Raw genomic sequence first — 26,997 nt, 5'->3', positions numbered from 1 at the left:
CATCTGATCTTTGACAAACCTGAGAGAAACAAGAAATGGGGAAAGGATTCCCTATTTAATAAATGGTGCTGGGAAAATTGGCTAGCCATAAGCAGAAAGCTGAAACTGGATCCTTTCCTTACTCCTTATACGAAAATTAATTCAAGATGGATTAGAGACTTAAATGTTAGACCTAATACCATAAAAATCCTAGAGGAAAACCTAGGTAGTACCATTCAGGACATAGGCATGGGCAAAGACTTCATGTCTAAAACACCAAAAGCAACGGCAGCAAAAGCCAAAATTGACAAATGGGATCTCATCAAACTAAAGAGCTTCTGCACAGCAAAAGAAACTACCATCAGAGTGAACAGGCAACCTACAGAATGGGAGAAAATTTTTGCAATCTACTCATCTGACAAAGGGCTAATATCCAGAACCTACAAAGAACTCAAACAAATTTACAAGAAAAAAACAAACAACCCCATCCAAAAGTGGGCAAAGGATATGAACAGACATTTCTCAAAAGAAGACATTCATACAGCCAATAGATACATGAAAAAATGCTCATCATCACTGGCCATCAGAGAAATGCAAATCAAAACCACAATGAGATACCATCTCACACCAGTTAGAATGGCGATCATTCAAAAGTCAGGAAACAACAGGTGCTGGAGAGGATGTGGAGAAATAGGAACACTTTTACACTGTTGGTGGGATTGTAAACTAGTTCAACCATTATGGAAAACAGTATGGCGATTCCTCAAGGATCTAGAACTAGATGTACCATATGACCCAGCCATCCCATTACTGGATATATACCCAAAGGATTATAAATTATGCTGCTATAAAGACACATGCACACGTATGTTTATTGCAGCACTATTCACAATAGCAAAGACTTGGAATCAACCCAAATGTCCATCAGTGACAGATTGGATTAAGAAAATGTGGCACATATACACCATGGAATACTATGCAGCCATAAAAAAGGATGAGTTTGTGTCCTTTGTAGGGACATGGATGCAGCTGGAAACCATCATTCTTAGCAAACTATCACAAGAACAGAAAACCAAACATCGCATGTTCTCACTCATAGGCGGGAACTGAACAATGAGATCACTTGGACTCGGGAAGGGGAACATCACACACCGGGGCCTATCATGGGGAGGGGGGAGGGGGGAGGGATTGCATTGGGAGTTATACCTGATGTAAATGACGAGTTGATGGGTGCAGCACACCAACATGGCACAAGTATACATATGTAGCAAACCTGCACGTTGTGCACATGTACCCTACAACTTAAAGTTTAATAATAATAAATAAATTAAGAAAAAAAGAAAAAAAAAAGAAAAAGGAAAACTGGAAAATTCAAAAATTTGTGTAAATTAAACAATACAACCTTGAAAACCAGTGGGTCAAAGGGTAACTCCTAAGATAAATTAGAAACATATTGAGATATAAATGAAAACACAGCATATCAAAACATGGAGTGCAGTAAAAGCAGTACTGAGTTATAAATGCCTACACTGAAAGAGAACAAAGACCTCAAATACACAGTCTAATTTTACACTTTACTACCATTTGACCCAGCAATCCCATTACTGGGTATATACCCAGAGGAATATAAGTCATTCTACCATAAAGACACATATACACAAATATTCATTGAAACACTATTCACAATAGCAAAGACATAGAATCAACCTACATGCCCATCATTGACAGATTGGGTAAACAAAATGTAGTACATATACACCATGGAATACTATGCAGCCATAAAAAAGAATGAGATCATGTCTTATATGGGAACATGGATGGAGCTGGAAGTTATTATCATTAGCAAGCTAATTCAGGAACAGAAAACTACTGTATGTTCTCACTTATAAGTGGGAGCTAAATGATAAGAACCCATAAACACCAAGAATGAAACAACAGATACTGGTGTCTACTTAAGGAGGGAGTTCCGGAGGAGGGAGAGGAGTAGAAAAGATAACTATTGGGTACTTGGCTTAATACCTGGGTGATAAAATAGCCGGTACAGCAAACGCCCCATGACAGGTGTTTACTTATGTAACACACCTTCACATGTACCCCAAACCTAAAATAAAAGTTAAAAAAATCTAGAAAAGGACAAACAAAATATAAAGTTGCCAGAAGGAAGAAAACAATAAAGATTAGAGCAAAAATGAAATACAGAATAGTAAAACAATTGAAAAAATGAATGAAACTTAAGTTGGTAAAAAAGACCAAGATTGACAATTCTTTGGGTTAATTAATAAAAAAAAAAAAGAGAAGATTCAAGTAAATAAAATCAGAAGTGGAGACATTACTATTAATACCACAAAAATAGAAAGGATTATAAGAGACCACTATGAATAATTATATGCCAACAAACTGAATATCCTAGAAGAAATAGATAAATTTCTAGACTCTTAACCACCTTCCATGACAGAATCATGAAGAAATAGAAATTCTGAACATACCTGTAAGTGGTAAGTGATTGAATCAGTAATCAAAAATTCCCTACAAAGAAAAGCCCCGAAATCAATTGGCTTCACTAGTGAATTCTACCAAACATTTAAAAAGAATTAATGCTGATCCTTCTATAACTTTTCCAAAAAGTTGAAGAGGAGGGAACACTCCCAACGTCATGAGGCCAACATTACCCTGATACCAAACTCATACAAAGGCACCATAAAGTGATCAAATCCCCATAAAATACTAGCAAACCAAGAAATATCATACACCATGTCAAATGGTATTAATGCCTGTGACATAAGGATGGTTCAGCATATGAAAATCAATCAACATGATACAATATATTAACAGAACAAAGGATAGAAATCACATGATCATGTCAACAGATGCAGAAATGCATTTAATATAAATCAATACTCTTTAATGATTAAAAAAAAGAAAAACTCAACAAACTAGAGAATAGAAAAAAAAAAATACCTCGCCATAATACAGGGCAGAATTGAAAGGCTCACAGTTACTCACCAATGAAAAACTGAAAACTTTTCCTCTAAGGTCATGAAAGAAGCAGTTATGTCCACTGTTGACACTTCTATTCAACATAGTATTGGAAATCCCAGCCAGAGAAATTAGGGCAGGAAAAACAGAGGCATCCAAGTCAGAAAGGAAGAAGTAAAATTATCTGTTTATAGATTACATAATATAATTTGTAGAAAATCTCTTAACCCCTTATCAGATATATAGTTTGCAAATATTTTCTTCCACTCCATAAGTTGTCTTTTCAATGTTTTTCTGAGTTTGTTGATTCTTTCTTCTCCTTCGTCTAGTCTTCTGGTGAATCCTTCTAGTGAATTTTTCAGTGTATTGTATTCTTTTACTCAAAGATTTCTGTTTGGCACTTTAAAAATACTTTCTAGTTCTATATTGAAATTCTCACTTTGCGTATACATTTTTCTCCTGAGCTCATTGAGGATGTTTATGTGGTTAATTTGAATTATCTGTTAGATAAATCATACATCTCTGTTTTAATTAGAGTTGATTTCTGATGTGTTATCTTGTTCCTTTTTTCTGGCTGTATTTCTTGTTTTTTCATTTTCCTTGACTTTTTGTGTTGGCATCTGCGTATTAGGAAAAGTAGACATCCCTACCCGTCTGCACAGACTGGCCTTGTATGGGAGAAGACCCTCACCAGTCAGTCCAGCCAGAGATACTGGGGGCCTCTCAAACGTCTCTGTATACATTTTATCTGAAGTTGTGTTATCCAAATTAGCTGGATTTGCCAGCTTTTTTTTTTTTTTTTCCTTCAGGAGTTTGTAATCTCTTGCTCTCTCTGGTGTCTCTGTGCTGTATGGGTCTTCTGGGGCAGCAGCATGCCCCAAGCTCTTTTTCTGTGGTGGTTCTCAACAGTCCTTCCTCAGGCATCTAGAGTATACTGGGTCCTGTGGGTATTCTGAGAAGGTGAGAAAAACAAACAAACAAACAAACAAAAAACAGTCCCTCGGGCAGTCTCTGGAAAATTTGGAATGATGAATGAACAATTCAACTCTTTCTCTCTCCAGGGACAAGTTGGGATTTGAGGGTTTTGTCCCACTCACTCAGCACTGAGCCAGAGGGAGGGCCTATGGAAAGTGTGTGCAGGCAAGTTCAACCTGCTGCCTTTGTTCTCAGTGGCTTCCAACTGGGGACCTTTCGTGACAATATTCAGATTCAGCCAGGCAGAAAGGCAGCACCCAGAAAAGTCATAACTTTTGAATTATGGTCTGGTCCTTTTCTTATCTCCCCAGGTAGAAAATTGGGAACTGGTTTTGTTATTGCTGTTGTTGTTGTTGATCATGTGGCTGAGAGGAGGGAACCTTGAATTTTTCCACCATCTTCAGTTAGGCTTGTGTTGCTCTTGCCTGTGGTTTAGGAGCCCCTCAATTGGTTTCTGGACTTCTCATACTGGGAATTGGGCCATGTACTGTTATTGTTGAATTTGTGTGTCCATGGAAAGGAGAAAGAGAAAATGCTTCATATTTCCCTGTCTTTCTGATGTCCCTCCTTTTTGCCTTTAATTTAATATTATTTATTAATTTGCTACTGTGTGCTGGGATTGCACTGAACTCTGGAGACTCTGAGCTTAAGTTTCATTATACGGCTTCCATGGTGTTGTATTCTTATACTTCTGAGTTATTCTCTTTATTATTGGTTTTCAGGATAATTATTTGTTTCTTTAGCATCTTCTTATGGTAAACATTGGCGCCCTTTCCTTTTTTTCTGTTGTTAAAGCATAAAATATTTTAACATATTAAATACATTTCAAATTATTACAGTCAATATTCCTATCAATGCTCAATTTATTTCATTTGTGAGCTGTGGTACCCCTTTGAAGTTAGCTACTGAATCCTTTTTATTGATATAATCCTAGAAAGCAGCAAGAGCCAAGACAAGGTCTGTTATTTCACTGCGCTTCTCCCATTTGTTCTCCTCTATCTGCTGAACAGGCTCCCACAGGGATGGGATGGGGTGCTTGAGGGACTTCAGGAGAGTAATAAAAGTTTTACCAGTTAACTATTGTTGTCACTGATGCCTTTGTGGACCACAGGCTTCAGATGTTAATTCTTTGGAGTGCCACAGAGACTTCTTCTCCATCCTGGCAGTACATCTGAGGTCCCTAATAGTGAGGTCCTCTGGTTGTTCTCTTGCGGGGCACCTTCAAGATCACAACACCTTTTTAAAATACTTGTAGTGAAGGCCCTCTTCTGCTGCCCTCTCTCCTTGTTCCTGCTTTTGACACCTGCTCAAGTCAGCTACAAGGAAAATGTGTCAGGTTCTCTCAAGAGCTCTCTTACCACAGTCTCCTCTGCACCTGGCAGGGCCAAGGTCCGTATATTCTACTCTAATCAGACAGAGAAGGGAATGTCAATCGCCTCTTCCTTTAGGCACTCCTGATCTCTATAACTGGTTCTCTTGGACTCTGTCCTTCATTAGACTGAAGTGAGGAAATGGAGGGGGAAACCCATTACACTCTTCTCTCTCGGCTGACAGCTTACACCTCAGTTCAGTTCTGTAGTACATTAACTTGCTTTAGCATTGCTTTCTTTTAAAATAAGCTGGACGTGGGTAAATGGGGGTGAAGGGATCAGGTCTGATTCTGATTTCTTTTAATAAACCCCACAGTGGATATTTGGCAGGTCCTTGGTATTCTCTTTAAAGCAAAGTTTCTTTGAACATTTATCCCAAATTCCCAGACCACAGAAATGTCTAACTCAAAATCCTATTTCCTAAATTTTTAATTTTTTCTTTATTTCTTAAAATACTTATTTTCTCAGAAAAATTATATGTCATCTTGGGTTTTCGCTTCATAATCATTTTATGGAGTTATTTAGTGGGCGTAGTATATTTTTGTTTCAGCTCTTCACATTTGGCTCCTAATAGTCATGACATAAGGAACTTAAAATTTTGCTGAGGTAAGAATTTGGACTGAACAAACCTGGGCCTGGGTGCAAAGCCGCTTTTATCTCATTGTGGCTTTGTTGTTCTCTACTTGTCAACAGTAACTCTGTAAGTGATGAAATGTGTGTTTCTTTGAGCGAAATGGCCATTAAGTGAGAGAAAACTGTAGCACAGTTTGAAAAGGCAGCAAAATTGTTGGGCAAGAATGTGCTGGGAATCACAGGGCTTTTTACTGAGGTGTGATTTAGAGGAAAGCTGAGCTAATAGCTCAGTATTTATCATTCTGGAGAATAATGAATGCCTCACAATATAACCAGAACAAAAGTCAATGCACTAACTATGCTATATCATATATATGTTTAGTTTTTAAGTCTCTTTTATGTTTGTTGTTATAGTCTCTTATATTTGTGTGTGCATGCTTTCTTTTTTATTTCTTAGTATTATTTTTCAGAGGTATACATAATTTTTCCTAGGAATCAGCTCTCAGTTTACTGATTTACCAATTTCTGCATTTTTCATCAAATTCTTCCAGACGTTTGCTTCTTTTGCTCACTTCTTTCAAATCGCTTTTCAAATGTCACCTGTTCAGATAAACCCCTGTGACTATTTTATCTAAAATAGCTATTTCCTCCTATCCTATTTCTATCTCTGACTCATTATCCTACTATATGTTTCTTTATAGCATTGATCTCTATATAATTGTTATATAAGAACTTGTTTACTTTTTACTTATGTTTACTTATTTACTGATTTATTGCTTACTAAAATGTAAGTTCCCTATATCCTCAGTGCCTAAACCAATATCTGGAACCTTATAGGCTTTGTCACAATATTTGCTGAATAAATGATCTCATCCTGTTTTTTAAAATGTTTTCCCCTTAACCATTTGGGGTTGGATTATGAGTTCATTTACTTCCATTTTTATTTAATAACCAGACATTTAATTTAAAAAATATTTTATGATTGCAGTTTTTATTTTTCTGTTCATCCTAGAGTTATTGAGCAAGGCAGTTTTACATTTACAAGCAATATGGGAGTTTTTGTTTAAAATTGTTGTTGTTGATTACCAGTTTTCATTTTCAGTCAGAGAATGTGAGCTGTAAAATATATTGTTTCTTGGCATTTATTGAGATTAACTTCATGAACAACTGCATAATAACATTTTCAAAATGTTTTCTGTAAAGTTTACTTTGTCTAATAAAAAACCGTATTAATTGTACTATTGAAATCCTTGTAAGACCTTGGTCAGTCTTTGTTCTGCAAAAGAGAGTTTTAAATTCTCACAACAAAAATAATTTTTCTATCAGTGTTGGCTTTCTACTGCCAGCAAATAAGTTCATGACTGATTTATCTTCATTGTAATTTAAATTGCTTATCAACAGAAAAGACTATCTTTTTAATAGTTTACTAAATTCAATTTTACTTTGTTTGAAATTAATATTACTAGTTGCTTTCCTTTCATCTGATTTTCCCTAGTAAACCTTTCTGTTTCCTTTTGTTTTTAGCATTTGGGTGTCCTTGTGTTACGTGTGAGTTTTGAAGATGAATATTTTTAAATTTTGTTTTAATAGGAGAGTTCAGTTATTTTATATTTTGTCCGAACTCTTTTGAGTGATCTTATTTCTTTCATCTTTCTTTTTTTTATTTAAAATGTTTCTTTGCTGTTGCATTTTTTTTCTCTGCTTCTCCTTTCACTTTTTCTAGTGATTGAAAGATAAACATCTTGTTTTATCTTCTGCAAATGGAAATTACTTTGATGTTAAAACTAAACTTTTTCTAGCTTAATATATTTAAAAATAAGAATTTTTGAGTCTAAATAAAATGAATATTTTGGCATATTTTTTTTCATTACCTTTTCTTGATTCTCCAAAGTAATCTAGATTTCTGAATGTTAATTATTATTTTTATTTCATTACAGATTTCAACTTTGTTTCTTTTTCGTGCCTCAGTTTTGCTTTTAATTTGGGCATATATTAAAATTTAATTTTAATTTTAATTTATTAAAATTTAATTTTAATATATGGCAAAGACAGTAGTTAGCAAATTGAACATCAGTATTTGTTATCCTCAGCTCTTTAAAAAAAATGCCTCTCCTTCATACATACAAATACATTCCGAGTTTTAATTGGTCATGTGTCCACTCAATTAGAGACTGTAGTTTCTAATCTCCCTGCAGCTAGGTGAGATCATGTGACTAAGTGTTGCTCCATTGGATGTGAGCAAAGCAATGTGTGCAATTTCCAGATCAATTTTATATAAAGAAATTGATTGTTTTTTACCCCCTCTTTTTCCCGGTTTCCATGGCCTAGAATATGGACATGATTGTTCATGCAAGCTCTCACCATATTCATGAGGATAACACTCTAAGAGATGGCAGAGCAATTTTATAGAAGGAATTGGGGTTTCCATATGACCTAATGGATTGTCTGCCTCCCACCAGGAACTGGTTTCCTACCTCTAAACTCTTGTAGGAGAAAGTAAGCTGCAGTCTCGTTTCAGCCCCTGTATTTTGCAGCCTTTTGTTTTGGCTTCTTAACCTGTTCTCTAACTAATACATCATATTTGCAGATATTTAATATTTTTAATTGCTTGACATAGTCCTTTTATACTTCTAGTTTCTCACTGGTACTTTTGGTTTTGCTTTCAATATTCTGATAACAGATTTTGTTTAAGTTTTCAGATAGATATACTTGGGGAGTTTTATTTCCTGAGCCATTTGGCCATGTTATCTTGTCTGGGTATAAAATAAGTACCACATCTTTTATCTCCCCAATTCTGAATACAATTCTGGTATTCTGGGTTGAATAAGACAGGCCTGACTTTTTTCGATTCTCCAAAACTATTTTTGTTGTCTTCCTGAATTTTTACAAAATCTTATGTCAGACTTTTAAAAATTTATACAGTTTATATTTAATTTAGCCTACTTTATATTAATTTTGTCTAGAATTTGGTAACCCTTTTTGATATATCAGTGTCTATGCTTTAATTTTTTCCCTTAGGACGTTATATTTTTTCTTTCTAATATCTCTTTGAAGATTGCTTCTCTATTCTTATTTCTTTCTCAGTGTGATTTTTCACATGTTGAATTTTCTCTTTCACTGTATTTATGATTTTCTTAGAGTACTGCTCTAGGTTGTTAATGATTACATTATTTGTAGTCTTAGTTCTATCCTTTACATGTTCCAATGCAGATTTTAATGATTCTATATTTTATTGTGCTGCTTTGGGATTTCTCTGTATCTTTACTTTTTTATGCCAGATCAATTTTCATCTTATGTTTTATCTTTTACTTCACTGAGTCCATGATTATTTACATTTCATTGATATAATAAAACCAAAGAGAAAATAAGCTTTTATTTTACTTCTTGGATAAATATTATTTAGAGATAGATATCTCTCTATATTTTCAGGGCAATAGCTATGTTATTTCTCACATATCACAGAGAGTTTTTTTTAATTTTAAAGGTCCAGTTTTCCCCATTTCTGTATGATTTATCAAACTTGAACAAGAAGTTATTTTTCTGGTCCTGGTATTTGTCAAGTAATGAGATAGTTTAATTCTCTTTCAGTTTATATATTATCTATATCTTTATTGCTAGAATTCCCTTACGAACTCTTAAGTTTGTAACCAACTTTGTGAGCACAACCTCTAACAAATTTCTGGTATATAGCAGATATTTATTTAGGACAGCTTTATTATACAGAGTGAGAATTTTTTTTTCTCTCAGTTTTTGGTTCTTAAAGTGTGAAGAAATAAATTTATTTTTGGATATTTTGAAATTTGAATAATATGTTAGAGATAGTTCATTACCAGTACAATCTCTAGAGTGCCTGCTTCACTCTGCTCTTACCGAAGGCTGAACTTGCCATCAAGTCCTCTATGCACCACTACCTATCCTCTACTTAGTATTCAGCACTAGAAGTTGTTGCTTCCTTAATGAATGGATGTAGAGAGGTAAAGACGAATGTAATGAAACAATCTGCATTATTAAGTACCTAAGCAATGTGTTATGACCTTTTCAATTCTTTCCCATAAAACTGAATTGCTATTTCAGAGGTCTTGTCAATGATTAAACCTTCGGAAAGCATAATTGGGGGTAGACGATTGATTAATAATTGGTTTTTTACAAGTTTCTATTGCTTTTATCATTTTTCTCTTTTTCTTTTTCTTGGCAGATCAGAAAATATGTGTCAGTTTCAGTTAGTTAGCATCATTGTAACCTAAATGTTCTAATATTTCTCCTGAATTTTGTTTTAAGCCTTCTGTGCTTTAGGGAGACTAGTTCTTATTTATTGGAACAAAAAAAAAAATGAATAGATTTGAAATTCAAGCTCAAAACCATGTAGAACTGTCATTGACTTTTCCTAAGGTGTTTAGTTGCCTGTGGGAAAGACTTGCTTGGTTTGAAAATTATCTGAGTGTTCACGAAAATTCATAGTGGTCAGTTTTGCATGTCACTTGGAGTAGTAGGACTGTTTCTTAGGCCTCCCCAGAAGTAAGTAATGTGTGGAAATGGTCACTTAGAGTTGTCTTTAAACAAATATTCCTACAACAGCAAAAATGCATTCAAAGATTGTGGAAAATACAAACATTTCTAACAGTTTAAGGCATAACCATTTTCTATCTCAAACTTTAAAATACTTCTGTCACAAACGTTTTCAGGCATAACCTCTTACAGGATTTATGGAAGGATTCCCAGGAACTGAGAGGGCATATTTACCCTGGCTTTGAATGTCACATCTAACCAGATTAACACATGTAGCCTTTGGTTTTAGGTCCTAGGCTATCACATTATGGAACTGGTTTTTATTCTGGAAGGAAGTGGCCAAGCTGTATTTCCTGCTCTTGTTCTAGTTCACTACTCCTTGTCTTTGTCTCTCAAATTCTTACAGCTCCTGGTCTCAATGTGCTGACTTGTCTTAATCTTTGGCAACTGCATTATCTATAATCCCTGATTAAATACATAGCTTTTGGCCTCTAATTCCAACTTTGTTATAAGTTTCTAGCCTTCTTCAGTACCTGACCTCTAACTTTTATCCAAGCCATACATTTGGTTGTCTGAATTTGGTTCTACTCTTAATTCTGTGATCTTCACTGCTGAAAGTCTTGAAATAACAAAACCATTGGCAAATTAATATTCAGCATATCTATGTGTTTATGTGTATGAATGTGATTATACCACAATTTAACAAAATATTGATATTGCAGAATTTCCAAAACAGCATCCATAATGTAATGGTCATTGAAATAAAAAAACTAACAAAACAAAACAGTAGTACTTTTTGAACATGCACTCCTCTCTGTGACTTCCAAAAACTTAGTAAATTTTTTAAAGACATCAGCATTGCAGAGACAGAAGATTCTCCGTGTACAACTCTTTGGATTGCCTCAGGATCTAACCCAAGACCACATAGTTATGCACTATGCACCTCCTTCTTCAAGTCAGGGATTACTAAAGAATATTTTGTGTTATATTATTAGCCCCCTACTACACACACACATTGCCTGAGAAGTAATATAATTACCAAATTAAAAGTATTACTAAGTAGAAGGAAAAGAGATAGAAAGAAGAGGATTGGTAGGTATTCTATTTATCCTTGGGAAACTAATGTATTCAAAAAATTATGTTCTTATCTTTATAAACCTATTCCACCTTTCAAAATAAGGAAATTAATTTAGCTTAGATGGTCTCTAGGGATTAATGACAGGGCTTTTTTAAAAGATAACTTACTAATAATTCATATCCTCATAACATTTTTCACCTCTATGAATAATATGTAGAATCATGTTGTTTTTGTATAATCTATTTCATTTTTGAAATGTTGATAATCTAGGGAGCAAATGAGTCATGAGGGTGCAGGTGTATGACATTTAAGAATTGGTGAACTTAATTTAGCACAGTCAGCATTTACTCCATAAGGGAAAAAAGCTAGAGTAGAGACCCATAACACAGGCAGTAGTAATAGTGAGTAGAGGCTAATGATGAGTCTGTTATAAAGGATAACCTACTGTGATTTTAATTTAAATATATCTTAGCATATTTATAAGGTAATTTTTAAAATGTTCTGTATTTTGCTTTAAATAAAATTTAAAATTTCCTTTCTTTGTGTATATTAAAGTTTTTTTGTTTGTTTTTTTTAAATGCAGTTTTACTCTGTTGCCCAGGCTGGAGTGCAGTGGCACAATTGCAGCTCACTGCAACCTCCGCCTTCTGAGTTCAAGTGATTCTTGTGTCTCAGCCTCTGGAGTAGCTGGGATTACAGGCATATGCCACAATGACTGGCTAATTTTTGTACTTTTAGTAGAGACAGCGTTTCACTGTGTTGTCTAGGCTGGTCTCAAACTCCTGACCTCAAGTGATTCACCCACCTCAGCTTCCCAAAGTGCAGGGATTACAGGCGTGAGTCACCACACCAGGTCAGCCAACATGCCTGGTCAAAACATTTATTTATTTTACATAAATATTATTCTTCTTGGTTTTTGTTTGGAATTATTTTGGTAAGTTTGCTACTTTCTGTTAGATCAAGTTTTAACAATTTTCATTATAAGATTATCATTCTTGCTTTAGGGTTTTTTTCATCTTGCTTTTGCTTAGTTCGCCTTTTTAGTTTCTCAGTCATTGTGATTTTATCTTTTTGTCTCTTATCTTTTCTCAGTTATTGCGATTTTATTCATTTGAATTAATTTATCATTGATCTCCTCTTGACTTTACTATTGTCATTCGTTATTAACACAGTGCTGGAAATGACGTTTGTATTCTATACGGTTGTTAAATACAAATCAGTTGGGTCATTGATTGAGGTAGAGCTTTCTACCTCAGAATATGACATTTCCATAGTACTTGTGACACCTGAATAGCTGTGAAAGTTATTAAATATCAAAAGTAAAAGGCTCTTATGGTGGAAAGCAAGTATGATAAGGTTGCAAAGTACCCACCTCATGCCATGGTGACAAGAATACCAAGCCTAATATTTACTCATTATGGAGAAGAAGTGATGTACCCGCTAATCTCTTAAAGTTTTATGTTACTGTGCAACATTGGGCACAGGGAAATATATTTATAAACTCATATAGGTTCTCACCAATTAATAGGGTGGTCAAAATAAAAATCTTTATAACTGAAAACTCCAGGGGCAGCTAATAAGAGAAACATAGTATTCAATTTGCAGAAAGCTTCCAAGCTTGCTTCTGTGTACAGTAAAATGTTTTACTCAGCAAAGTAAATCAATAAGGATTAAGAAACATAACGTATAATAGAATATATATACTTAAAATTCTTTCTTTTCACATGTGGTTTATTGGCTGGTTAAGATATTATTCAGTATGCAACAGGATCAGACAAAACCAAAATGATATAATTTGTATTACTCTTTATAATTTGCTTAAAAAAGTTAACAATTCGAATTTTAGTTGAGAATTGAATTGTGGTATCTATACCTGGCTGCAGTCTCAGTATTTTCCTGAGAGAGCAAATAAAGTCACAAAATAAGCCCACTGAGTTATCATACAGCCAAGCTGTTGCCAAGCAATTTGGCTGAGATCTTCACCTTCCTTAAGTAGCTGAAACTGTTATAATTTTAAATCCAAGATTCAAAAACACATTTTGGAGCTCTTCCTACTGTGTGAACTTTCTTGATTCTTCCCCCCATTATCTCTGCCCAATAATCCGGTAGAGTTTGCTACAGTAACCTTGGGGCATGGAAAGAGGAAGCCATTAAACCAAGCCCTAATCCTCCTTTTGTAATGAAGGCTGGTCCAACAATCAGCTCATGACTAAAAGATCACCATATTAACATAATAACCAATGATTTTTTGTTTCATTCTCAGCCTAACGGGTTTTAAATTTAATATATTCAACTCATAGTTTCATTAGGGGCTGTTAGTACAACAAGGATGTTTGTGGAGCATAATTAAACTATGATTTAATCATAATATACTGTAATGCATACATTAAGGGGTTAAGCATGTTAAGTGGTTTCAAGAACAAGAAGAGTGATGTAAAGAACCTTTAATTCTATAAATTTGGGCTCTACTTTTCTTTTGAAAAAGTTTTGAATTAATTCATTAATTTCTTAAATGGGAAGTAAACCACCTTCTAGTTTCAGGCTCCAAGAGGCCCAGCTCTGTTCTGAACCAGTGGTTTGTGAGGATTGTTTGGCTTTTCTTGGGCAGTGCAGAGGCTGCTCATGGATGCAGTTCTTCTTTCCTAGGGTACTAGTATGGTCCGCTTCACCAGCTTGGAGTATAAAGGAGTTCATATCTATTTTTCTTTTTCAAGTTGACACTGGCTTGGTTATTCATATGCACAAATTACTAGAAAGTCCAGTATCTGATTCAAAAATTTTCTTCTTTTCCATCAAATTAAAAATTACTCATAATCCTTCAGGGGCTTACTCAGTCAAAAAGATAGCCACATTTCTAAACTGTCACGGGAAAGAGGACATCATTGTATTTTGCTGATTTTGTTTCTGTTGCTTTCACATGTTGCTGCTAAAAATGGAAAGTCTTACAATTTTCTCTGGCGTCCAATTCACTGTTGCAATGCCACCACTGAAGATCTAGTAGTTTTCTAGTGTAGGGAGGGGATGTTTTATAGGTTTCTCCCTACACTGTTAAACCCAGCTGGGTTCCCACTACTTATAATGATTTTAACGTAAAGGATGGGGCAGAATTTGAGAGACTGTAGAGGTACTTCTAGAGAAGATGATCTCACTCCCTCATTGTGACACTTTGCAAAGGTGCTTCAGACTTGGGCTGCCAAGTTCAGCTTTAGTTCATACTCACATGCTCAGCTATTATACTCCAAATATGGGCACCTATCAGGGAGCAGACTCAGCAAGGAAGTCCATTCATAGATGCTGCTATGCTGCAATTAGCCCTTCCACCATGAATTATTGGTCCTGGTTCTGAGCTAGTCCAGTCCAGATGCCTTTCCCATAATGGTAATGTCATCCTTGGGGACTATTTTAAGTCATTCTTACTAGTGATATTGATCAACAAGAAAGTTTCTAATAACAACAATCTCAAAGAAGAATTAAGATCTCAATGTCTATGCTCCCTGGGGCTCTTCAACCTTACTCCTATGCAATTGTGCGCTTGCATCCTCCATAGAGAACAACTCTCTATACTTAAAGGTATTAGTAGCAGTGGCTGTCATCTAATCACACAAATGCCATGCTCTACTATTCCCCCAAAGCATGGGGTGCCTACCTGCATTGCATCAACATTACTAAGAAGTTCACTCAATAAAGAAGATAGGTTCTAAGTCTGTTTATGTTTATTAAAAAGGAAATTCATGCACTGGATTCACCATTCCAAAAGTCCAAAAGGGCTTATTTTAAACAGCAAATATTATTCTGTCCCTTGATCATCTAGTTCCCTTTTCCAGAGGCAGGATATAATATCTACATGGTATCATTACATAATATAAGGATTATTTAATTAATGATATATATATATAATGATGGATGAAATGAATATAATATATATAATGATTATATATAATATATATAATTAATAACATAAATCATATTATTTAATGATACCATATAATTAATCATTATATTATTTAATGATACCATATAGATATTATATCCATATATACACACACATATATACATGTTTAAATACATGCAACTAACCTATATAGGTTCTACATTTTGATTCTACACTTTGATTTCTGCACTTTAAAATATCAAGTTCGTGTTAGTATATGTTAAAAAGTTGTGGTGGAGCTCTACCTGTCTTGCAGAGATCTACTTCTCTCGTAGCCACCCAAGACCACACTTCTGCCTATCTTCAGAGAGAAAACACTGAGAGTCAATTAAGAGGTGAGGTAGATGCCAAGGCTGAAGAGGGAGGAAGCTGGGAGCCCTGCGTGGAGTTGCTGAGTGCCAGGATGACTTCCTGGTTATGAACAGCTCCTAGGGAATGGGAGTTTTGAATGCTCTGAAATACAAAACAGTTGTGTAATATTAAATATTGCTCTGGACCAAATTGTGTTCCCTCAAAATGCATATGTTGGAGCCTTAACCCTTAGTGTGATGATATTTGGAGACTGGGCCTTTGGGAGGTAATTAGGTTGAGATGAGTTCATGAGGGTGGGGTTTTCATGATGGGATTAGTGCTCTCACAAGAAGAGACACCAGAGAGTTTACCCTGTCCTTCTCTTCACTACGTGATGCCACAGAAAGAAAGTACTGTCTGTAAGCCAATAAGAGAGCCTTCACGAGAATCTACTCTGCTGGCACCCTGATCTCAGACTTCCAGCCTCCAGAACTGTGAGAAAGTACATTTCTGTTGTTTAACCCACTCAGTTTATGGTATTTTGTTATGCAGCCCAAGAAGACGAATATAAAGTTTGATTAGAAATTAAACAGACCTCCTGAATGCTGCTCTGGAGTAGACCCTTGTTATCTCCTGACACAAATTAACAATTTATCCTGCCAAGGCTAAAGCTTATACTGGCCTCTGAGTGGACAATGGAAAACCACTGCTTATACGATGAGCTAATTGAACTCTTCTGAATACATTTTAATTGCTCTTTTGATAGTGAAGTTAACACTTCAGATCTTGAAAAGTTTGATGATTATGGGAGTTTTAATATTTATGGTTTTCAGGGCCCGAGTTACATTAGAAGTTGAATATTAGAACATATTAAGTAAAGAGTCATCTAATTCCCCTTAATTTATAGACACATCCATGATTAGGAAAAAATGGAAGAGCTACAGTGTAAGATACAATAGAATGTATACGTTGGAGCTGTAAAGAACTAAGACACCCATGTCCCTCATATTTGAGAAATACTGGATACTTTTTATGGTAAAAATACTTGTGGACCCCCAGTGTTGACGTAAATTACTATTTGTATAATCTCACATTGCTAAGTACACACGTTTTATTTTTATCAAAATCAAAATGAAAAAGTTTAAAAATCTCTTAGAAAATCATTAGACTCATAGGAATATGCCTTTATCCTCTGAGGTCTATGGACTCCTATTTGAGAAATACTGGTTTAAAACAGAGCACTTGAATAACCTTTTATCAAGTTACACTTAACTTACTAAAACTTTTGCTTATTAGTGATTTTTTCTTAAAAAATGAATAACAGCCAAATTTGCCATGGTGCTACTCTCCTTAAACTTCCTCAGACTTGCCACCTTAGAATAATTTTTGATGTTTTTTTCCTCCTTTCACTCTGCCCTCCTTCTAACCTTTGAATTCCCTCTCTCTCTCCTTCTGTCCTTTCTCCTTTCCTTCCTTCTTCTTAGGTGCTATGTACCAGACACTATTTCAAGTGCCTTAACTGAGCTTTCATGTTAATGAGGTGATTTTGACAATAAACATGCAAATAGATAATGTGTCAAGTGGTCATAAACAATGAAGGAATTTAAAGCAGGGTAAAGGGAGATAGGGAGTGCTGGGTTATTATTTTATAACTTATTTTATATATGATGATCTAGGAAGACTCTTGGATAAGTTAACATTAGACAGAGAAGCAACTAAAGAAAATGAGCTTAATAGATAGCTGGGAGATATTCCAATGGTTAGTCAAGGTAGGAGCATACATGGCATTTTAAGAAACAGTAATGATGATAGCGTGGCTGCATCTGAGTGGCTAAGAGTGACAGTGGTAGGAGATGAGCTCTAATAGAGGGCAGAGGATAACACCACATAGGACCTTGCAAGCCTTTACAGTGAATTTGGCTTTTACTATCAATGAAGTGAAAAACCATTAGAGGACTTTAAAGAGAAAAGTAATTGTTGGGACAAAATTTTCCAGGAGTCTTTCACATTTCTGTACATCTTCAGAGGCATTAACAGATAATTTGCTCTGAACTGTCTGTTTAACTGTGTTTACATAGCAAGTAACCTAGGAAGATGGAGGTTTTTTTTTTTTTTTTTTTTTTTTTTTTTTCCCCTGGAGCAGATTTGTTTATATTGTGGGTAATAAAGAAAGAGATATCTCCATCTGGAAAGGAGGAAAGGCAGTTTTGTCAGCAGCTACTCATATAACACGAGGACTTCCTAACATTTGTGCCCCTATCCTATAACAGACCTCACTCCATGTGCTGTCAATACCTGGCCCTGCATCATTCTGTGAGAACTGGGATTTAGTGAACCGGTATAACAATGTTAGACTGACTATTATTAATGTGACCCAGTAGTTTTGTGTCTTCTCCCATTATTATGAAACTGCAGCAGACTAACTTATTAGCTCACAACCCTCAAACTTCCTGTTCTGACTGTGATCTGATCTGACTTACATTTGAAAGCACCATCCTGGCTTATGTGTGAAACATATGGTGTAGAAGGCCAATGGTAGAAGGAAGGAGATTGGTTGGTAGGCTCTTATAATAATTTTGGAGAGACATAATGGTGGCTTGAACAAAAGGGTTTGGTAAAAAATTGTATGAATGGTCTGAGAGAAAGAGAAGCATCAAGGATGATTCCAAGGTTCTTGGTGGGAGCAACTAGGAAGAATGAATGGAGAAGACTGTAGAAATCTTGGGGTAGAGATGGGGAATTAAGAAATCCATTTTAATTATATTATCTTTAAAATAATGAGCATCCCATTAAAATGTAAATATACTATGTTTACTTATTGTTAATCCCATAACAGATATGCAATAAGGAATTATGACATATGACTGTTGGACATGTAGGGTTGGAGTTCAGAGAAAAGATCTGGGAAAAGAAGATATATTTGGTAGTTATCCATGTATAGATGAATTTTTAAAGCTATGAGACTCGATTTCATCACTTTTGGAAGACTGTAGATAAAAGAGGGAAGGCATCTGACGACTAAGCCCTGAGTCATTATAATATTTATAGGCTGGAATGAATAAAAGGAAAAAAGATACCAGAAGAGACCCACAGTGAAGTGGGAGGAGAAACAAGAAGAAGGGATATTCTGGAAGCCTTGTAAAGAAAATGTTTTCAAGGGGGAGTGATCAATTGTGTCAAATGCTGATGACAGTCAAATGAGATGAAGACTAAGAATTTATCATTGCACATACAATAGTGTGACAACTGGTGATCTGATAAGCATAGTTTCATTTAAGTAAAGACAAAAGCCTGTATGAAGTAGGTTAAGATAAGAATGACGTTCAGGACAGAATATTAAGTTTACCTATAAAGTAAAATAGAGATATGAGACAATAACTAAAGAAGAATATGAAAATACGGCAACATTTTTAAGCTGTTATGTTTGTATGCTAATGATAATCTAGGAAGAGTAGAAATTATAATGAAAAAGAGGAAGAAGGATAGATATTGGGGTGATGTCTTTGACTAGGTGTAAGAGGGGATCAGATGCAGAGCACAATAGAAGGGGTTAAACTTAGATAAGAGCATGTTGTGATTTCTAGTAACAAGAAGAAAGTCAGATATAAAGATAGATATGGCAATTGGACTGCGAAGATTTCTCTTTTGATATCACTGTGTTTTCAGAGAAATAGAAAACAAGATCATCAGTTGAGGGGAGATAGTATTGGAGATTTGAGGACAGAAAAGACTGAAATAATTTTCTATGCAACTGGGAGATTGAATGAGCCAGGAAAGCAGCATGATTGCTGAGTGAGAGCCCTCTTGAGTATAGAGATTATGAAATCAAAGGGAGAGAGTTGTGCATGGTTATGTGTTTTTCTTCAGCTCCATTCAGTTGTTTAGGTGCAAGGGTGAAGTGGGTGATGATTTGAGCTTAGGGAACAATAGTATTTAGCCAGGTAAATACATTGGAAGGAGAGGGGGATAGGCCACTGGGGGCATGTGAGAGAGTGATTATAATGGTGATCTATGGAATGTAATTTGTGTAGGCAGAGAAGTGAGGACATAATGGAGATGAAGGATATAAAAGGGACCCAAAACTCACTAAAGCCAGAGGGAAAAGTTAAGCTGGGAACTGGGTCATGCAAACCTGCCTCCCATTTTGTTCCTAAAAAGATAGCTACGAAGATTAAAAAAAAAAAAAAAAAAAAAGTCCCACATACTTTCCTCACGATTTGCCTGCAAAGAAATTCCCCATGATCTTTATCTTAAAACAGTTCTGTTGAATTTCACCCTGGCCATGTAAATTGATAGCTTATCTTCATAGGTATGGGACAAAGGATAGAACCTAAAGTGATCCTTCTGCTCACCTGAGACAAATGCATATCTGGTTGCTTTCTCTACCCTGTGTTTATTTTATCTTATGTGAAAACGAAGATTCACTAAGCTAGATGATGGTATAAATGGCTATTTCTCTATCCCCTTCTCTCATGTACATTGTGTAATCAGTGAAAAGCTAATCAAAGACTCAAAAGAATGCTTAACTTGCCTCTTATCTACTCATATCTTTTAAAAAATTTCATCCTCTTTCCCCAATACTCACTTTTTCCTTTAAATATTGTAGTTCCCAGACCCTCTTCAGAAAAACAATGGACCACAATTTTTCCTGTAGATCTATAGTCTTTCCTGGGTGTGTCCTTAATCTTGGCAAATTAACCTCCTAAAATGATTGAGACTTGTCTCTGTCGTTTTCTTTGATTTACAGGAACAATAAAAAAGTTGTTGGGATCAATGGATTTAAGGCAGAGGATTGATGGAATATCCTCTTGAGAGTGGGAGAACAAAAGACTGGAGGTTTTGGTTGAAGAGTTTTTGGAAGGAATGTAGATCTGACTGCAGGGCTGTTCTACTTAATCCATTTTGAATCCTATGTCCTGGTGTTTTTATACTCATAGTCCAGTCTCTATACTCAATTGCCTCGTGCTTGAATCATTTTTTTTTTTTTTTTTTTTTTTTAGATGGAGTCTTGCTCTGTAGCCCAGGCTGGAGTGCAGTGGCGTGATCTTGGCTCACTGCAAGCTCTGCCTTCCAGGTTCACGACTTGCTCCTGCCTCAGCCTCCTGAATACCTGGGACTACAGGTGCCTGCCACCACGCCTGGCTAATTTTTTGTATTTTTAGTAGAGATGGGGTTTCACCGTGTTAGCTGGGGTGGTCTCGATCTCCTGACCTCATGATCCACCCACCTCGGCCTCCCAAAGTGTTGAATTCTTTTTATTGCCTTCTCTGTTCTGTAAAAACTCTAAAAAGCCAGTTTGATCTACAAATTTTTGTAGAAGCCTGTAATGATTCTGGTCCATTTTCAAATTAAATTTTATTATTCTTTACAAATAATATCCCCTCTAACTTCTTCTTACTATGGCCCTTTCGACTCCATTATAATTTTTTTCCATTTTGTACTTATAAATACAGCATACAGCATGTTTCCCAGGAGCTTTCTAAATTAAAAAAAAAAATAGTTTTCTCCTTTTATCTCCCTTCCAACTATATTGTTTCAAGAGAAAGCAGAAGCTTAGTCCTAAGGTTTCTTTTTTGCTATTCTGTGGCTCCTTGTGGTATCTTTTCACCACCTCTCCAGAGTAATTGCAACACAATCTCAGACCTTTATCTCTAAATTTTGATTTATTCTTTTGTGTGATATCTCATAGGCTTAAAGTGGAGAGACTCAGGTGGTTTTTTACCCAAATATGTGGTAAGATTCAGCAGGGAAGGCTTCACACATGGAATGGGCTTTGTCCTTTCCACTCCCTCTGGCATCTGTGTGCTGGTGATTCCTTTTGATGTATTATCAAGTAGTTCCAGACGGATACCTCACTCTTGTTTGCTTTCATTACTGTACCTTGCTCCAGGTTCAGTGCTCTAATTGGTGTCTCTCTTTATAAGGTGACATGGATTAGGACCTTGAGCTATTTCTTTTTTCTACCAATTGGTTATTTGAAGTGATTAGTTCTCACTCTCATTTGACCTCTACTGTAGAACCTTGGGACTAAAAGTACTTGGATAATTTTTCACATAGTTAAATTTAAAGATACTTTTATCTCATGTCCACTCCCATTGGTTTTCCAGGATTTTCAGATAAACCATACTCTGTTTACAATGAGAGTTTAAGAAATATTTTTTCTGGTATTTCCAAAGAGGGGTGCAGGCTCAACAAAGCTAAGTTCTGGCAGAAAATGATACTTCTGATTTTTGATTTATTCTTAAGATGTCTAATATAGGAAGCATTCAATAATTACAGGATTTACATCCCTTGTTCCTTTCGGTGGGTGTATTAGTTTCCTAGGGCTGCTGAAATAAAGCACCACAAACTGGGTGACTTAAAACATGAACGTTTCTTCCCTCACAGTTCTGGAGGCCCGAAGTCCAAAATCAAGGTGTTGGCAGGGCCATGCTCCCTTGGAAGCCTGTAGGGAAAGATTGTTCTGGGTCTCTGATTCTGAGGCCTCCCCAGTCCAGACTGTAAGTTCAATTAAACCTCTTTTTATTCACAGTCTCGGGTATGTCTTTATCAGCAGGGTGAAAACAGACTTCTTTAGTAAAATGGTCCCAGTAATTTGGGGCATTGCTGAAAAGATACCTGAAAATATGGAAGTGACTTTGGAACTGTGTAACAGGTAGAGGTTAGAACAGTTTGGAAGGTTCAGAAGAAGACAAGAAAATGTGTGAAAGTTTGGAACTTCCTAGAGACTTGCTGAATGACTTTGCCCAAAATGCTGATAGCGTTATGCATAATAAGATCCAGGCAGAGGTGGTCTCAGATGGAGATGAGGAACTTGTTGGGAACTGGAGCAATTGTGACTCTTGTTATGTTTTAGCAAAGGGACTGGCAGCTTTTTGCCTCTGCCCTAGAAATTTGTGGAACTTTGAGCTTGAGAAGGATAATTTAGGATATCTGGCAGAAAAAGTTTCTAAGAAGCAAAACATTCAAGAAGTGACTTGGGTACTGTTAAAGGCATTCAACTTTATAAGGGAAGCAGAGCATAAAAATTTGGAAAATTTGCAGTTTGACTATGGGATAGAAAAGAAATACCCATTTGATGGGGAGAAATTCAAGCTGGCTGCAGAAATTTGCCTAAGTAGCAAGGAGCCTAATGTTAATCCCAAAGACCATGGGGAAAATGTCTCCAGGCCATGTCAGAGACCTTCATGGCAGCCCCTCCCATCACAGGCCCAGAGGCCCAGGAGGAAAAAGTGGTTTCATGGGCTAGGCCCAGGGTCCCTGTGCTGTGTGCAGCCTAGGGGCTTGGTGCCCTGTGTCCCAGCCACTCCAGCTCTGGCTGAAAGGGGCCAACGTACAGCTTGGGCTGTGGCTTCAGAGGGTGGAAGCCCCAAGCCTTGGCAGCTTCCACATGGTGTTGAGCCTGTGGGTTCACAGAAGTCAAGAACTGAGGTTTGAGATCCTCCACCTAGATTTAGCTTTATGGAAACTTCTGGATGCCCAATCAGAAGTTTGCTGCAGGGACAGGGCCCTCATGGAGAACCCCTTCTAGGGCAGTGCAGAAGGGAAATGTGGGGTTGGAGCCCTCACACAGAATCCCTACTGGGGCACTGCCTAGTGGAGCTGTGAGAAGAGGGCCACCATCCTCCAGACCCCATAATGGTAGATCCACCTACAACTTGCACTATGTGCCTGGAAAAGCCACAGACAGTCAATGCCAGCCTGTGAAAGCAGCTGGGAAGGAGACTGTACCTTGCAAAGCCACAGGGGTGGAGCTGCCCAAGATGATGGGAACACATCTCTTGCATCAGCATTGAAAGGTGACAATATGCTAGCAGTCCTCACTCTCAGCACCTCTTCGGCCTCAGAGTCCACTCTGGAAGCGCTTGAGGAGCCCTTCAGCCTGCCACGGCACCGTGGGAGCCCCTCTCTGGGCTAACTGAGGCCAGAGCTGCCTCCCTCTGCTTGCAGGGAGGTGTGGAGGGAGAGGCGTGGGTGGGAACCGGGGCTGTGCATGGGGCTTGCGGGCCAGTGCAAGTTCCCGTGGGCATGGGCTCTGGGGGCCCCGCACAGTGTGGCCGACTGGCACCACTGGCCCAGGGCAGTGAGGGGCTTAGCACCCGGGCCAGCAGCTGTGGAGGTTGCGTGGGGTCCCCCAGCGGGGCTGCACTCAAATTCTCACAGGGTTTAGCTGCCTCCCCAGAGGGCACAGCTCGGGACCTGCAGCCCGCCATGACTGAGCTCCCCGCCTGAGGTGGGCTTCCGCACGGCCCCAGCCTCCCTGAGAGGCTCTGCCCCCTGCTCTGTGGTGTCTGGTCCCATCGACAACCCAAGGGCTGAGGAGTGCAGGCGCAGCTCGGGACTGGCAGGCAGCTCCCCCTGCAGCCCCGGTGCAGGATCCACTAGGTGAAGCCAGCTGGGCTCCTAAGCCAGATGTGGACTTGGAGAACTTTTATATCTAGTTGGAGGATTGTATGTGCACCAATCAGCACTCTGTATCTAGCTAACCTAGTGGAGACTTGGAGGAGTGGCATGCTGACTCTGTGTCTAGCTCAAGGATTGTAAATACACCAATCAGCACTCTGTGTGTAGCTCAGGGTTTGTAAATACACCAATCAGTACTCTGTGTCTAGCTCAAGGTTTGTAAATACACCAATTGGTACTCTGTATCTAGCTGACTCTGTTCCTAGCTAACCTAGTGGGGACTTGGAGAACTTCTCTAGCACTCTGTGTCTAGCTCAAGGATTGTAAATACACCAATCAGCACTCTGTCAAAATGAACCAATCAGCTCTCTGTAAAATAGACCAATCAGCAGGATGTGGGTGGAGTCAGATAAGGGAATAAAAGCAGGCTGTCGCAGTCAGCCAGCGGCAAGCCTCTGGGGTCTTCTTCCGCAGTGGGGAACCTATGTTCTTTCCCTCTTTGCAATAAATCTTGCTGCTGCTCGTTCTTTGGGTACAGGCTGCCTTTATGAGCTGTAACACTCACCGTGAAGGTCTGCAGCTTCACTCCAGAAACCAGCTAGACCACGAACCCACCAGAAAGAACGAACAACTCCAGATGGCGCTGCCTTTAAGAGCTGTAACACTCACCATGAAAGTCTGCAGCTTCACTTCTGACAGCGAGACCACCCACCAGAAGGAAGAAACTCCAGACACATCTGAACATCTGAAGGAACAAACTCCGGGTACACCATCTTTAAGAACTGTAACACTCACCGCGAGGGTCAGTGGCTTCATTCTTGAAGTCAGTGAGACCAAGAACCCACCAATTACGGACACAGCATGACCTGGGTGTGAGACCTGCAGTCAAAGGAGATAATTCTGGAGCTTTAAAATTTGACTACCTCACTGGATTTTGGATTTGCATGGCCCTGTAACCCCTTTGTTTTGGCCTATTTCTCCCATTTGGAATGGCTGTATTTACCCAAGACCTGTACTCCCATTGTATCTAGGAAGTAACTAGCTTGCTTTTTATTTTGCAGCCTCAGAGGCAGAAGGCACTTGCCTTGTCTCAGATGAGACTTCAGACTGTGGACTTTTGGGTTAATGCTGAAATGAGTTAAGACTTTGGGGGACTGTTGGGAAGACATTACTGGTTTTGAAATGTGAGTACATGAGATTTGGAGGGGCCAGGGGTGGAATGATATGATTTGGCTGTGTCCCCATGCAAATCTCAATTTCACTTGTAGCTCCCAGAGTTCCCACGTGTTGTGAGAGGGACCTAGGGAGAGGCAATTGAATCATGGGGGCTGGTCTTTCCCGTGATAGTAAATGAGTATCATGAGATCTGATGGGTTTATCAGGGATTTCTGCTTTTGTTTGTTCCTCATTTTCTCTTGTTGCCACCATGTAAGAAGTGCCTTTGCCTCCTGCCATGATTCTGAGGCCTCCCCAGCCGTGTGGAACTGTAAGTCCAATTAAACCTCTTTTTCTTTCCAGTCTTGGGTATGTGTTTATAAGCAGCATGAAAACAGACTAATACAGCCTCTTCCAGCTTCTGAAAGCCCCAGACATCCCTTGGTTTGTGATAATGTAACTTCAGTTTCTGCCTGTGTTTTTCTTCTGTGTCCAATTTTCTCTCTTCTTTACCAGTCCTATTGGATCAGGGATCACCCTAATGCAGTATGGCTTCATTTTAACTGCACACATCTGCAAATACCTAATTTCCAAACAAGGATACATTCTAAGGCTGCAGGGTGAAATGCATTTTGCAGGGACACCATTCAACCCAATATAGGGGTTGTAGAAAAGAGAGCTATAAAAATTGTATTATAATCATTCTGTAGGAAGGTGAATGCTTCAGAGTGATGCTGTGCAATTTGGAACCCCCTTCACCACTCCCATCACCATCACTTTTTTTCATAGAGTTGACCTTAAGGAGTGGACTAATTTCAGTTGCTTAAGATGCTTTTCTCCGAAAACTTTCTCCAAATACTAGGAAAATGAGTGCTTTGAGGAGAAAAATGGCTTTGATAAAATATTATTAAGGTGAAAACTTGAAGAATGTCCTTTACTGGGTAAATGCCCTTTACCTGTGGAGAAAAAATAAACTGTGAACATATTTTCAAGGCTTTAATTTGATCCACTTCACTTCCCCTTAGTAGATGACCTAACCTATTACTTTACTAAAAAGCCAGCTTAAGTGAGCTCTGTTATCATGTGGCATTGCCTTTAGGGCCTTCAGTTTTTCATCCACAGCTCTGACCTCCTCCTCATTTCTCATGCCCTGCTGTGAGGAAGTGCCTGTCTCCTCCTAGCAGAGGCTGACCTTTCCACTTACGCTCTTAATCTAGACCCCTTTGCTTTCTCTGAGATCTTATTTCTTCAGTTTTTCTCCTTTTTCTTTGTAAATTTAATCTTCCTCTCCACTAGCTATTTCCTGTATGCCAGTAAACACATTTAGGTCTCCGTCTTCAGACAGACCACACTTTTTGACTCTGCCGCTAACATTTTCCTCGGGTCTCAAATTTTTGTATACTCTAAGCAGCGTTTGACATCTTAACCATCTCCTCTATGATCTTTCTTTTCCCCATCTCTTATTTCTTTTTACTTTACTAATATTTCCTCCTCTCTCTCCTTCACAGAGTCCCCGCTCTCTTACTGTGTCTTAAAATGGAAGTAATCCAAGATTTTCTCCTCAAAACTTAAAAAAAAAATTTTCTTTGACGATTTCTTCCTCTCTCACATCTTCAATTAATATCTTCCAAACCTAAACTATTTATTCCCAATTTTTCATAGTGCCCAGAAAACACAATAGCTGTATCAATAACAACAGTATTAGTTACTGTTTAATGAGTATCTGAGATGTGCTATCCATAGTGCTTTTCCTTTTCTTT

The 26,997-nt window shown here is 37.6% G+C and overlaps 1 protein-coding gene across 1 annotated transcript in view; it reads left to right on the top strand.

The window, feature by feature from the left end:
- The window catches only part of LOC140712035 (uncharacterized), a 223,485-nt gene extending 197,729 nt beyond the window's left edge, over positions 1-25,756 (top strand). Inside the window, exon 4 of the mRNA XM_073017651.1 lies at positions 24,621-25,756. Within this exon, the coding sequence (XP_072873752.1) occupies positions 24,621-24,947 (327 nt within the window). The 3' untranslated portion in view covers positions 24,948-25,756. The remainder of the gene's footprint in view (positions 1-24,620) is intronic.
- Positions 25,757-26,997: the final 1,241 nt, after the last annotated feature.

This window comes from Chlorocebus sabaeus, chromosome 7, assembly GCF_047675955.1.
Source record: "Chlorocebus sabaeus isolate Y175 chromosome 7, mChlSab1.0.hap1, whole genome shotgun sequence".
Taxonomy (NCBI): domain Eukaryota; kingdom Metazoa; phylum Chordata; class Mammalia; order Primates; family Cercopithecidae; genus Chlorocebus; species Chlorocebus sabaeus.
The sequence above is the reverse complement of the archived record's forward strand: the minus strand, read 5'-3'. Positions and strand labels throughout refer to the sequence as shown.